The following is a 14,455-nucleotide window of genomic DNA, read 5'->3' on the forward strand; positions in this document are numbered from 1 at the left end:
CCATGAACTGCCCAAAGAACCAATAGATCCTGTTTTGCAGGAGGTGCAGCCAAAGTGCTCCTTGGAGGCCAAGATGGCTAAACTTTGTCTCTCATACTTTGGACATGTTGTCAGGAGGGAACAGTGTCTGGAGAAGACTGTCATGCTGGGTAAGATGGAGGGTCAGAGAAAAAGAGGAAGACCCCCAATGAGATGGATCAGCCAGGTGGCATCATTGATAGGCTCAAGTGTGGCAGCAGTAGTGAGGTTGGCCCAGGATGGAACATTGTTTCGTTCTGCTGTGCATGGGGTCGCTATGAGTTGGTTCTGACTCGATGGCACCTGACAACAACAACAACAACAGCAACAATGTGGCTCAGAGTTTTGGACCTCTCCCCTGAACTCGTTTCATCTGATATTCTATGGTATTGCTGACGGAGATTTTCCTTGCACTTCTACCCTATTCGCCATAAAGCCCCGCCTTGCCCCATTTCTTTTTGAACCCTCACAGGAATTAGCTTTGACATCATAGTTCTACCAACAGTCTCTTCACAAAAATCTAGACTTTAGTATTGTTGTTGTTGTGAGGTGCCATTGAGTTGGTTACAACTCACAGTGACCCCATGTGCAAGCGACTGAAACATTTCCTAATACTCTGCCATCCTCACAATCGTTTTTATGCTTGAGCTCATTGTTGAAGCCATTGTGTCAGTCCAACTTGTTGAGGGTTTTCCTTCTCTTTGCCGACCTTCTACTTTACCAAGCATGATATCCTTTTCCAGGGACTGGTACTTCATGATAACCTGTCCAAAGTACAAGAGAAGTCTCACCATTGTTATTTCTAAGGAACTGTACTTTTTCAAAGGAACTGTACTTATTTCTAAGGAACTGTACTTTTTCTCACCATTGTTATTTCTAAGGGCTGTACTTTTTCAAACATATTTGTTCATTCTTCTGACAGTCCAAGGGATATCCAATATTGTTTGTTGTTGTTGTTGTTAAGTGTCAGTTCCAACTCATAGCCACCCTGAATAGGATTTCCAAGGAGAAGCTAGTGGGTTTGAACTGCTGACCTTGTGGTTAGCAGTCCAGTGCTTACCCTACAGTATCATGCCAGGACTTTGCCACACCATAATTCAATGTCTACCCACTACCCAATTCCAAGATTACTTCTACAATTTTGGTGTCTTGTTAAAGCAACACCCCCACTTCTTGATACCAAATTCAGTCTTAATGATCTAATTCTACTAGAATAGAAATACCACAAGTCAGTGACTTTAATGAGCATGAATTTATTTTATAGCAGTTTAGGAGGCTAAAAGTCTGAATTTAGGCTCAGCCTTTTCTCTCTATGAGCTCTGGAACAAAGTCCTTATCTCTTTGAGCTTATGCTCCTGAGTTATGTTCATGTGACATGGCATTTCTTTTCTTCCATCTCTACTTATGTTGCTTGCCTGTTTAATCCCTGACACACTCTGCACTAATCCAATTTCACTAACGTAACAAGACAATCATTCCTAAACAGAATGATAACTCCAGGCATGTTGATTTTGTTGTGAAGTGTTACCAAGTCAGTTCAAACTCACAGTGACCCTGTATATGGTTTATGAGGAGTGGCTGGTGAGTTTGAACCACTGACCTTGCAGTTAGCAACATAACACTATCTTTTAGTGTTTAATATAGATAATTTAGCATACACAATTATTAAATTTTAAAGTTAATGTTCCTTTAATGTCATGGAAACCATCTGGGGCCTTTTACATTTTGCCTCTGCTTGTTTTCCATCTTAACCATCCTTTTAGCCATAAAGAACTATGTGATAATTCCTTGTGAAGACTACCTTCCTTACGTTGCCCCTCTGTCTTAATCTTTCTCATCTCATCCTAGCTGTCTCTTGCATCTCTGAGTTCCAGAGCTGGATTGAATACCTTTCTGTAAGTGTTATGACAGCACCTATTGTAACACAATTCTGAGTGGCTTTTATTGCTCTTAGGTGCAGTTAGCGCCTATCCCTTTTCTTTTAAAAAATTCTGTCTACTCCAGAGTCAGAACTTCAGGAAGGCTGGAACTTTGTCACATTCACTGATTAATTCTAGCTTTCCAGTGTAGGACCTGGCTCTTAAATGGTGCTAATAAACATTTATTATAGGAAGGAAGGAGTCCTGGTGTGGCGCTGTGGGTTAATGCCCTAGACTGAAAAGCCGTTTGAACTGCAAGGTTGGCAGTTCAAGCTTATCAGCTACTCCTAGGTAACCATATACAGGATCGCTATGGGTCAGAACTGACTTAATGGCACTTAACAACAACAACATAGGGAGGAAGGAAAGAATGGTGAAAGGGAAGAAGGAACAAACATGTTTCTGGAAGCTGTTGTTACGTGCTGTTGAGTCGATTTTGACTCATAACGATCCTGTGTAGGGTTTCTGAGGAGTAGCTGGTGGATTTGAACAGCTGACCTTGTGGTTATCCTACAGCGCCAAACCTTTTGGAAATTACAGGGAAGAAAAAATGCTTTTCTGTTGTCTGTGGGTGAGAACTGATTTAGGAAGAATCTTCAATTGTTTCTCCCAGTATCTACTGCAGATCAACAACTGTACAGCATTGGCTCATGAGACCATCTCTGCTAGCAATTTCTGTACATCAGTGGAGTTAGAAATGTGCTCATTTCCCTGCCAGCAGAGGGAAGGGGAGGACCTTCCCTCTTTCTTCAGCCAGGAGGTTATACTGTGTTTGGCAGAGGCAGAAGTGGGTTGGGGTGGGTGATGATACATACTTAGTTCCTAGCTACTGTATGTTTGTGTTTAGAGGTGATCTGGGGAGAGAGAAAGAAAGGACAGAGAGATATAACAGCTTCTTTCCACTAACACAACTTCTGTTCATATACCTCCAAACCACCAACTAATTCTCTTAGAGATTATGGGTATTTTTTCTGTGTGTGTGATATGATTTTTGTCATTCTGAACTACGAGGCTGGATTACTTCTGGTTTTATGTCTGCCATGCACAAAAGTGCAGCCAGAGTGCTCCTTGGAGGCCAGGATGGCCAGAGAAAAAGAGGAAGAACCCCAGTGAGATGGACTGGCAAAGTGCCAGCATCAACGGGCTCAAGTATGGAAACAGTTATGAGGTTGGCCCAGGACCGTGTTTCGTTCTGTTGTGCATAGGGTCACTATGAGTCGGTACTGACTTGATGGCACCTAACAACATCAACAACAACATGTACAAACAGCCAATCTATGATGCACTCACTGGCTATTTAAGTAACACAAATTTATTATGCTGTTCATACAGGTTGCTCACTCAAAATATCATGTTAATCCAATTAGAACCAAAACACAGAAAACTTGTTTCTAAAGCATTGTTTTTAAGTGTTGTCTCATCTGTCCTGACTCAGCAAACCTGTATACGGTTTCTGAGGAGTGGCTGGTGGGTTTGAACTGGTGACCTTGTGGTTAGCAGTCAAGTGCTTATCCTACAGGATTCCATGCTCCTAGGACATATGGAAAAGAGATAGCAAACAATACAAAGAGACAACAACTTTATGGTGGGGAATTGCTTTCAATAGCTGGGTGTACACGGACAGGCCTTTGTACTTTGTCTAGACCTCTTGTGCCTCGACTAGGCCCAGTGTGCTTTGGATAATGTCCTTAGCACCTTGAATAAGCCTCTTAGTGCTTTGGACAGGCCTATTCAAGCTTACCTGCTGCTCCTCAGAAATCCTGTACAGGGTCGCTCTGGGTCAGAACTGACTTGAGGCACTTAACAACAAACAACAACAAATTAATGCTTTGAACAGGCTCCGGTTGTACCTTCTCTCACTCTCAGATAGACCAAAGCATGTTACATTTTTGACTTAAACCTCTCAAACCACTTCGCTGCTATTTCTCTGTTCCACAGATACCAGCTTCTGCTTCTCCTAAGATCTGCTGCTGTTTTCTACCAGCTCTGCTATCTACCAGATCCATTTATTTGCTGCTTCTGGTGCCAGTGTCTTTGGATGAACCTTCCAGTCCCTTATCCCCTGAGCTGATGGCTGCAACCTGGGACAGGACTGGGGGTAGTGTGATTCAACAAAGAGCTTCGGTGTCACCAAGGGATATAGTCACTATCGCCCTTCCTCTACAAGAGAAGACTCTTCACACTCTCCAACCCAGGAAACTCCAGTGAACCTCTGGCTTCCTATGCTTTTATTAGCCTCATTATGGGCCTGCTGAAGATTTGTCAGCATCTGGGCCCCTACGTGATCCCTCTTATTCTGGTTGGTCCCTACTTATTGGCCTCAGACCCCAGATCAAAGGCCAAATAATTCACTACAATAAATAATTATAATAAATGATGTATACTCTCTCCTTTGCCCTTCCAGTGACAAATGACAATCTGGATTTTTAGAAGGGTGTTGAAGAGGACTGGGGCAGCATTCATTGATGAGCTATGTGGGGTTCCTTTTAGGAATAGCCCAACTACTTTTATGCCAGAGCAGCTGATGGCTAAGACTGCATATTTTCCTTGGTTGGTCACAGCCTAGTTTTCTAGGCTCTGAGTTTGGGGGTGGGAATGGTATGAAAACCCAAAGGGAGGATATCAAGTGCAGTCTCCTCAGTTAGAAATGATTTCCTGATCGAGTTGAGCAGGTTGTACATGGAATACAGGAACCATGCCCAAGAGGCTCCACTATGATTGTCAGCTTGTTCTGTGGTGGCTTGCATGTTGTTGTAATGCTGGAAACTGTTCCACGAGTATTTTCAATGTCAGCAGAGTCACTTATGGCAGACAGGTTTCAGTGGAACTTCCAGACTAGGAAGAAAGACTGAGTGATCAATCTACTTCCAGGAAATCTACTTTTTAAAATTAGCCAGTGGGAACTCTCTGAATCACAAAAGAGTATTTCCGGATATAGTGCTGGAAATTGAGCCCTCTAGGTTGAAAGATACTCAAAATACACAGTGGACAAAACAGTTGACTGGTGTATTCCAATGATCATGAAGACAGTGCTGTTCCTGTCAATGTTTTGTTCTGTTTTGCATGGTGTTTCCATGAATCAGAGATGATTCCATGGCAACTAAAAACAACAAGCCAAAAGGGATCTTTAGGAGACATTGCGATGCAGATCCTCTTCCTCAATCGGTCTGTGGGCTTTAATATTTCTCTTTGTTCAAGAGGCACCTTTTATTCTCCTTCACTGTCTCAGAGTCCACCACTCAGGCCATGTGGACTGGTATCAGCCTGTGACTCCTGGGAGAAAAGGGGAACTGGTCTTAAGTGAGGGGTTGAGGTCAGCTGAGGCAATGAGCTGAGATTTCAGCAGAAGGAGGTGAACCTCATGCTGCATGAGGCTAGCAAGTGAGAACCTGGAGAGGTAGGAAGGGTGGGGCCATGGAGCCAGGTATGGATGACTTCCGAGCCTGGACTTGGCCAGTGTCAGTGAGTTGCAATATGATAGTATTGGGGCAAGAGGGTGTGATATGGTTGTTTCTGTGTAAATGGGCACCTGTATGAGCAAGTCCTATTCAAATATGACTGTTAAGTCCTGCCCCTCCTACTTTCCAGCCAATGAAACACTCCCCTACTCTCTAGCCCCCAGCTCAGATTGGACTTTGGCTTGAGGTGGGGACTGATGTGACATCTCTAGTCCATCTTCCTCCCACCTCCTACTCTAACTTTTTCTCCTCTTGTCTCCCTACCCTAGTTACCTGCAAGGTCTTGTCTTCTCATGTTAGACTGGAAGGTGGTACTGGGGCACTTCTGAGAGCCTTTCCACGGATACCAGACATGTCTGCCAGTCATTTGCTTTTGTCTAGGACACATGTGCAATGCTATTAGGAGCCCTGGTGGGATGCTTCCACTTTCTTCTCCCCTTAGTTTTCTACTTGTTGAGTCTAGGATGGCTAGTTTATTTGCATCTTCTGGTAGCTCAGTGGTTACGAATCGGGTTGTGAACCTCAAGGTCAGCAGTTCGAAACTACCAGCCACTCCATGGGAGAAAGATGAAGCTTTCTGCTCCCGTAAAGATTTACAGCCTCGGAAACTCTGTTACAGGGTTGCTATGAGTCGGAACCGACTCCACGGCATATCACAACAACAACAACAAATCCTAGGCAAGGACATGAGTGCTTCCCAATTGTGTTTTCTATCTTAAATCAGTGAGTAGTTTACACTGTGGCCAGTGCTGTATGTTCTGTTTTGGGCATAGGCAAGTCCTGTTTCATTGTCTATTAGGTAGAAGAAAGGCACATGGGGTCTAATGACGAGACTTGTGGATTGAACTAGCAGTGAAGTTGCAGGTCTGTAGTCTCAGGATCATGTAGATGAGAGGTCCGCTGCTCTCTACCTCTTGGCTGTGTCACTGAGAGTAAATAACTTACCAAATACACGTTGTGTATATGCTAGGTGTCATTGAGTCAGTTCTTGCTCATATGACCCTATGCACAACAGAATGAAACATGGTCCTTTGTGCCGTCTTCACAACAGATTTTAAGTTTGAGTCCATTGTTGATGCCACAGTGTTAATCCATCTCATTGGAGGTCTTCCTCTTTTTCAGCGAATCTCCACTTTACCAAGCACGATGTCCTCTTCCAGAGAGTGGTCCTTACATGTTGAAAATGTGAGAGATGAAGTCTCACCATCTTCACTTCTAAGGAGTATTCTGGTTGTACTTCTTCTATCTCTGATTTCTTTTTTCATCTGGCAGTCTATATGGTACTTGGAATATTTTTCTCCAACACCATAATTCAAATGCATCTATTCTACTTTCTTCCTTATTCATTATTTAATTTTCATAGACATATGAGCCTATTGAAAATACCATGTTCTGGGTCAGACTCACCTTAGTCCTCAAAATGACATCTTTGCTTTTGAACAGGTCTTTTGCATCAGATTTGCCTAATGAACTACATTGTTTGATGTTTTTGACTGCTGCTTCCATGAGCAATGATGTGGATCTAAGCAAAATGAAGTCTTTGGCAACTTCAATCTTTTCTCCATTTGTCACAAAGTTACTCATTAGTTCAGTTGTGAAGATTTTTGTTTTCTTTACATCGAAGTGCAATTCATACTGAAAGCTGTAGTCTTTGATTTTCATCAGTAAGTACTTCAAGTTCTTTTTACTTCCAGCAAGCAAGATTGTATCATCTGCATATCACAGGTTGTTAATAATTTTCCCTCCTATCCCAATGCCATGTTCTTCTTCATATAATTCAGCATCTCAGATTATTAGCTCAGTGTCCAGATTGAATAAGCATGGTGAAAGGCTATAGCTCAGACCTTTGGTCATTAGTGTCTAGTGAATCAAATCTGTTCTACAGATGATCTCTAAATTTAGGTGGGGTATATTCTATGTCATATTTTGGCTCTCATGGAATTGTTTTAATTTTCTTCAGCTTCAGCTTGAACTTGTGTTCAAACAATTGATGGTCTGTTTCACAATTTGCCCCTGCCCTTGTTTTGGCTGATGTTAACGAGCTTCTTCATGGTCTCTCCCCGCAAATATAGTCAATTTGATTCTCGTATGTTCTATCTAGTTAGGTCCACATGTGTACTCTTTGTTGTTAAAAAATGGTATTTGCAATGAAGAAGTTATTGGTCTTGCAAATTCTATCATACTATCTCTAGCATATTATCTATCACTAAGGCCATTTTTTTTTCCCAATTACTTATCCTTCCTCTTTGTTTCCAACTTTTACATTCCAATCGCCAATAATTATGTATGCATCTTTTTTGCATGTTGGATGAATTTCAAACTGAAGAATTTTGTAGAATTCTTTAATTTAGTTATCACTGGTTTTAGTGGTTGGTATGTAAATTTGAAAAATAATGATATTAATTGTAGGTGTATGGAAATTATCCTATCATAGACAGCACTGTACTTCAAGATAGAACGTGAGATGCTGTTTTGATGATGAATGTGGCATTATTCCTCTGTGGTTTGTCATTCCTAGCATTGGAAACGATATGACTGTTTGATTCAAAATAACCAATACCAGTCCAATTCAGCTCATTAATACCTAGGATATTGATCTTTGTGTGTTCCATTTCGTTTTTGACAGCTTTCAACTTTCCTAGGTACATACTCCATACATTCCATGTTCCCATTATTAATGGATGTTTGGAACCGTTTCTTCTCATTTTGTGTTGTGCTCCATCAGGAGATGGAGGTCCATCCACGTCATTCAGGTCAAGTCTGCTTTGAAGAAGCAGCTTTTCCTCAGATGTACTTTGGGTGTCTTCCAACCTAAGCAGCGCATCTTCTGGCACTGTATCAGACAATGTTCAACTCCTGTTCATGTGCCTACTGATTGAAATGTCTCGCAAGACTCTGGTTCTAAGACTTCAAACCCTGTAAACCATTCCTTTGAGTTATTTGGTTATATCTGGGATGTACTAAGGACTGTGACCATTGTATGCTTTATTATTGTTGTTCTTGTTAAAAGCCATTGAGTCAGTTTTGACCCATAGTGACCCTGTATAGGGATTCCCAGGAGTAGCTGGTGAGCTTGAACTGCTGACCTTGCGGTGCAAACCAACTTTGCAGTCCAGTGCATTAACCCACAATGTCACACCAGGACTCTGCTTTATTATATGTATGAATATATGTACAGAAAGGAGCCCTGGTGGTATAGTGGATTACAAATTGGGCTGCATTGCAATGTCAGTAGTTCGAACCTACCTATCACTCCACAGGAGAAAGAGGAGGCTTTCTGCTCCTGCAAAGATTTACAGCCTGTTAAACCCTATATAGGGTCGCTGTGAGTTGAAACTGACTTGAGGGTGCTTAACAACAACAACAAATTCCTTGCTTACCAAATTAGTCTAAATTAGTGTGGTCTGGTCGTGTAGTGGTTACGAATTGGGCTGCGAACCTTAAGGTCAGCAGTTCGAAACTACCAGCTGCTCTGCGGGAGAAAGATGAGGCTTTCTGCTCCCGTAATGATTTACAGCCTCAGAAACTGTGTTCAGGGTCGCTATGAGTCAGTTCCGACTCCACGGCACATAACCACCATAACCAACCAGTGTGGTCTAAGTAGAAGGAAAGCTTCTAAATTTCTATTCTGGTGGAAACTCTGATCTCAATTGGCTGCTCTGAGTCAAAGTGACCGCTCCGTGGAACAAGGAAGTTGCTAGACAGCCCCTGGGACTGTACACATTGACTGTGGAGCAGGAATGAGTGGGGAGGATTGTGGGAGAGTTTCAGAACCTGCTCATCTTAATTATTATTATTATTATTATTTTTATATCTATCAGGAATTATAACCCGAGAAGATGCAGAAGATATGCTTGAGAACATGACTGAAGGAGCATTTCTGGTCCGGATCAGTGAAAAAATCTGGGGTTACACCCTCTCCTATCGCCTGCAGCAAGGGTTCAAGCACTTTCTTGTGGATGCTTCTGGGGACTTTTATAGCTTCCTGGGAGTGGACCCCAATCGCCATGCCACGCTCACAGATCTCATTGATTTTCACAAGGTATCCCTCCTGGGGGTGCTAGTCAGAGATGAACTTGATCTGAGGGGAGCTGAAACCAGAAGGAACTTGGTCTGAGGAGAGCTAAAACCAGAGAGAGAGGCTGGAGTTGCTTACAGATAGGCAATAAAGAGAAAGCAGGTGGTCCCCGGACTCGCAGGCTCACAGAGCTAAAGAACGTAGGGACATTAGAGACCAGGGGTTGCCTTGACCAAGTTCTGGGGTTCACCATACTTCTTGCTAGCTCACCCTGTGCCTCACATGAGCACCCCTTATACTGGTACCTAGGCCTTGCCCCACCTTGAGTGTTCCTTACTGTCACCACTTTGGGGCTAGTTCATCTGTCCTCTGCCCAAATCCACACCTCACCCTTAATTACCCAGAATGCTTCTCCTGAGGACATTCTAGCCACATTGGCAGTTTCATAGAGCTTGTTGAAGTGTAGTAGGCAACCCGTACTTAGAGAAGCTCTTCTATTAGTGGGGTTACCACATCTTTTGTTGGAACTCCATTTTTTTTTTTTTTACTTAGTACATGTGTAGCCATGGGTAGGTTACCTAATCTCACTGAGTTTCCATTTCTTCTCCTTGCAAATGGATATAAATAAGACACAGTTCGTAGCCTGTGAGCATGAAGTGAGGTAATCCACATAACAACATACTGTAATTGTAATGTGTTGAGGACAGTTTTTATCTCCTAGGGTCTTTTTGTTATTTGTTGGGCTCCACATTGGTAAACGTGTCTTCCAAGCAATGTTGTAAGATACAACTTTTGTGTTAATGTGGCTGTTGGTACCAATCATAACTAAGAGAATGCCAAAAGCAAAACTCAGTGGCCCAGAAGGGCAGGACCCCAGACACTCCAAGAGACAGATGGTAGTAGCTCAGGGGTCCATTTACAGGTACCCAACCTTTACAGGTATGTAGAAAAGATTTGTGAATTAATTGACTGTCTCACTGGACATTTCCATCTTTTCTTGACTTTGTAGTACTTTTTCTCTATGGATGTCCCCAGCACTTTAGGGGACAGCACTTGATCTGAATTTTCAAGTGAAGAACATAGAAATTCACCCATTTACTTGGACAATGAGCATAGAATACTGGAGCAACTTCTATTTGTTTTGGGAAGAGCCTTCTGACAATCAGAATATAGAGAAAGGGAGGAATTATGTAAATATTCAGGAGCCTTGGTAGCATAGTGGGTTATGGGTTGAGTTGCTAACTGCAAGGTCAGCAGTTCTAGCCCACCAGACACTCTGAAAGATGAGGCTTTCTGCTCCCATAAAGATTTACAACTTCAGAAACCCTATATAGGGTCAAGATGAGTCAGAATCAACTCCATGGCACACCACTCAGTTTTCTATGCTATGAACTGGGCCAATTGCTCATTTATTCCATGATCTCATTTAATTTCCATGGTAGCTACACAGGGTGGCATCTTTGTACCATTTCATAGGCCAGGGAGCTTGAGTAACTTGTTCACATTTATGTGGCTCAGAATGATTAGGACCAGGAGGTAAGCCTCAGGCTATGTGGCCCTATAAGTAAAAGTATTAAACCAGTTGCCATTAAGTTGATTCCTACTAAAGGCAGTTCCATGTGTGCCAGAGTCGAACTGTGCTCCATAGGGTTACCATGGCTGATTTTTTGGAAATAGATTGCCAGGGTTTTCTTCTAAAGGGCCTCTGGGTACTCTCAAACCTCCACTTGGTTGGTCAGTAGTTAAACATTTTAACTGAACTATCCAGGGACTCCATCTAGCTCTATAGCTTGTTTTTTGTTTTGTTGTTTCCCCCTCTAAACAATGATGCTTGCTTTCCCTGCCCAAGAGAAGCTGCTTCGATCAGTGCTGTGCTCCTTGCCCCTGGATGTGTGCAAGCAAAAGATCATTATCCATCTTTCAGGGGTTCTCTGAGTAGGATTTCTGCATCAGAAGGCTAGACATCTTTGAAGGTCTTTATTCTCTCCCAAATCTAAACTTTTGAGATTGCCATTTTAGTTTCTAACACTCTTAGTGGGGTATCATTTATGCACATGTGGAGATCTGGTAGAAGCTTTTAGCAATTAGAATTTTAAGTACATGTGTACTTCATGACTATACACTAAGGAAAAATCAAATCATTCAAATGGAAAGCTTTGTGCAGCTCAACGCTCACTTGCATAACCCACTTTGGATTATCAGCTTGCCATGTACCTACTTAAGTATCTTCTTGAGTATTAACATAGAAACTTATGTACATAAGGAAATACATAGTTTTGATAATTTTGAATTCTTTACATGTTAATCAACAAATGGGTTTTAAAAAATAATAAATCAAAGAATGTAATCTTAAAAATAATGATTCCTGGCATCAGGCTGCCATGTTTTAGATTTTAACTTCATTATTATATGAGACTTTGTACAACTACTCAAACTTTTTGTGCCTCAGTAAGGTGGGTTTTATAATTGCTCTCACCCCTTAGGGTCACTTAGAGGTTTACATAAAATATCACATGTAAAGTGCTGAAATAATATTTCTGACACATGTTATCAGGAAATGCTGACTTTCATGAAAATATGGCTACAAAATCTTTCCATGTCAGCATATGTACCACATTCTTGTCAATGCTCTGTGACATTTCTGGTATAAATACATCTTACTGTTTAGCCAATTATTCTCCTCTTGAAGATTACTAGGGTTGCTATGATTGGAAATGATTTCATGGCACTGAGCTTGGTTTATTATGTAGCTCCTAGTGTTTCCTGGTCACAGTGCTACAGAGACGTCCTTGAACACATTACCCTGGGCAAACGTGCAAGGATTTCTCTAGGATGCATCTCTGAAACTAGACTTGCTAGATTGAAGAGTTGTTGTTAAGTGCCATCGAGGCTGCTCCAATTCACAGCAACCCTGCATAGGGTTTCCAAGGAGTGGCTGGTGAGTTGGAATGATCAAACTTGAGGTTCAAACTGACCATGTTGCAGTCCAGTGCTTATCCTACAGTGCTACACTAGGATCCAGCGGGATAAAAGAGTATACACATTTTAATTTGAAAAGACCTGTCAGATTGTCCTCCAAAATGTAGTGCCAATTCATTCTCCTGACAAAATTGTATGATACTGTTTCCTCACCCTACTGCATACGTTTGGGATTATCATTGAATTTTTTCCCATTACATAGGCAGACTCTTGTTTAGCTTGCATTGATCAGAGTGCCACCGATGCTGAGCATCTTTTCATATGTTTAATAGCCACTTTGATTTCTTCTCCTGTGCAAGTGTCTGTCCATTTTTCTATTTAGCTGTCTCCTTCTTACTGATGTGTCAATTCTTCCAACTTACTAAGTAGTTCTTGAGTTAGGTCCATTCTGCTAATCAGCTCTTCTGTTGAAACTTTTTCTTTTTAATTCAAATGGTCATGTTTTTCATTTCCATGTTCTTTAATTGGTTCTTTTTTTATAACAGCCCATTCTTGTTTCATAGATATAATCTTATCTTGCAGAGAAGGTGAATACGTATCTCTTAAAGCCTCTTTTTGTTTGCTTTATAAACTTGATATTTTTCTGATAGTCAGTTCTATTGTTGAGTTTGGCATTTTTCTTTTGTGGTTATGTTTGTTTCCCCCCCCCCCCATATACTTATACATTTTGGGTTATGAGATCATCATTGAACTTTTAAAGTTCCTGTTTAATTGTCAGTGGATACTTTCAGTTCCCCAAATCCAATCTCTTCAGGTTGTAGGCAGGCGTTGGAATTTGCGGTGTATATAGTTCATCTCTTGGATGTGGGTGTGGGCTGAACTCTGGGTCTCTTTAGCTTCCCACAGAGCTGTGTGCCTCTGGTCTGCTTGAGGCGATCTCCTCTTGGAGACGGGGCTTCTAGCCTGCCCCACTGATCCTGGCTCCACACTGTTCCTGCTACAGGCTAACCCAGTCTTCTGTTTGTTTTCTTCTGTTTTTTGCTTTGTTGATAGACTTCTTTTTTATTTTCTGGCACATTCATGGATTTATTTCTGTTTTAAAAGAACTTTTTAGACATTTCTGTAAATTTGGGTGAGGTGATGAGCGTTATCCATCTTTATATGTATCTCAAGGCAGTCACTTTCTGGTGGATATTCCCACTTCCTGATTATAAGTGAATCTTTCTCTTTCTTTCTTTTTTTCTTTTATAGGAGGAAATTATCACTATTTCAGGGGGAGAGTTGCTTCAGGAACCCTGTGGACAGAGGGAAAACCCACCAGACTACCATCTTTTGTTTGAATGACTTTTTTCTTTTTATCAGATGGACTTCTTTGGACATTCTTTTTTGAACTAAATTCAAGAACTTCCTGCTCAAGTTCTATGGCATTCGGGAAAACAACTAACATCCAGAGGAACAAATATATTAGTATGTCTCAAGGGATATTAAACATATGCCCAATGAGCTGCTTCCTAGTCTATTTCAGTCTGGACGCTCCAGTTCTGCCGGAACCTGTTCTGATCCTAATGCCCAGGACAGAAATTACTAATTGATGATGCATCTCTTTCATGAGGAGATTATATGTGGTCTCAGAAGATGAAGCTTATTTGACATAACATCTCTAAACTGAGCTCCTACAACACATGAATCATGTTTCATAACCCTAAATAAATCAGTGCCTAACTCTGAATTGAACAGATGATAGACATTCAATAGATGTTTGTTGAATGAATGTACTTCTGCAAGTTTTCCATTATCAGTCAACAATGTTTCCTAATAAATTACCTGCTACATGTAATTGTTTATAAAACTATAGAGATTATACGTTGTTGTTGTTAAGTGCCGTGGAGTTAGTTTTGACTCATAGCAACTGTCCAGGGTTTCCAAGGAGCAGCTGGTGCATTTGAACTGCTGACCTCTTGGTTTCCTGTCAATTTTATAAAGACTTAAAAAATGATGTAAATATCATTAAGGCTTTACTGTTGTTTTTAAGTGCTGGTGATTCAGTTCCGGCTCATAGTGACCCTGTATAGGGTTTCCAAGGAGCAGCTGGTGGATTTGAACCACTGACCTTGTGATACAGT

General features: G+C 41.5%; 1 protein-coding gene across 1 annotated transcript in view; it reads left to right on the top strand.

Moving 5' to 3' along the window:
* SH2D4B (SH2 domain containing 4B) overlaps positions 1-13,672 on the top strand; it is a 171,550-nt gene extending 157,878 nt beyond the window's left edge. The window contains exon 8 of the mRNA XM_006876161.1: positions 13,584-13,672. Coding sequence (XP_006876223.1) covers positions 13,584-13,672 — 89 coding nt within the window. The remainder of the gene's footprint in view (positions 1-13,583) is intronic.
* Positions 13,673-14,455: the final 783 nt, after the last annotated feature.

This window comes from Chrysochloris asiatica, unplaced genomic scaffold (genome assembly GCF_000296735.1).
Source record: "Chrysochloris asiatica unplaced genomic scaffold, ChrAsi1.0 scaffold00357, whole genome shotgun sequence".
Classification (NCBI taxonomy): domain Eukaryota; kingdom Metazoa; phylum Chordata; class Mammalia; order Afrosoricida; family Chrysochloridae; genus Chrysochloris; species Chrysochloris asiatica.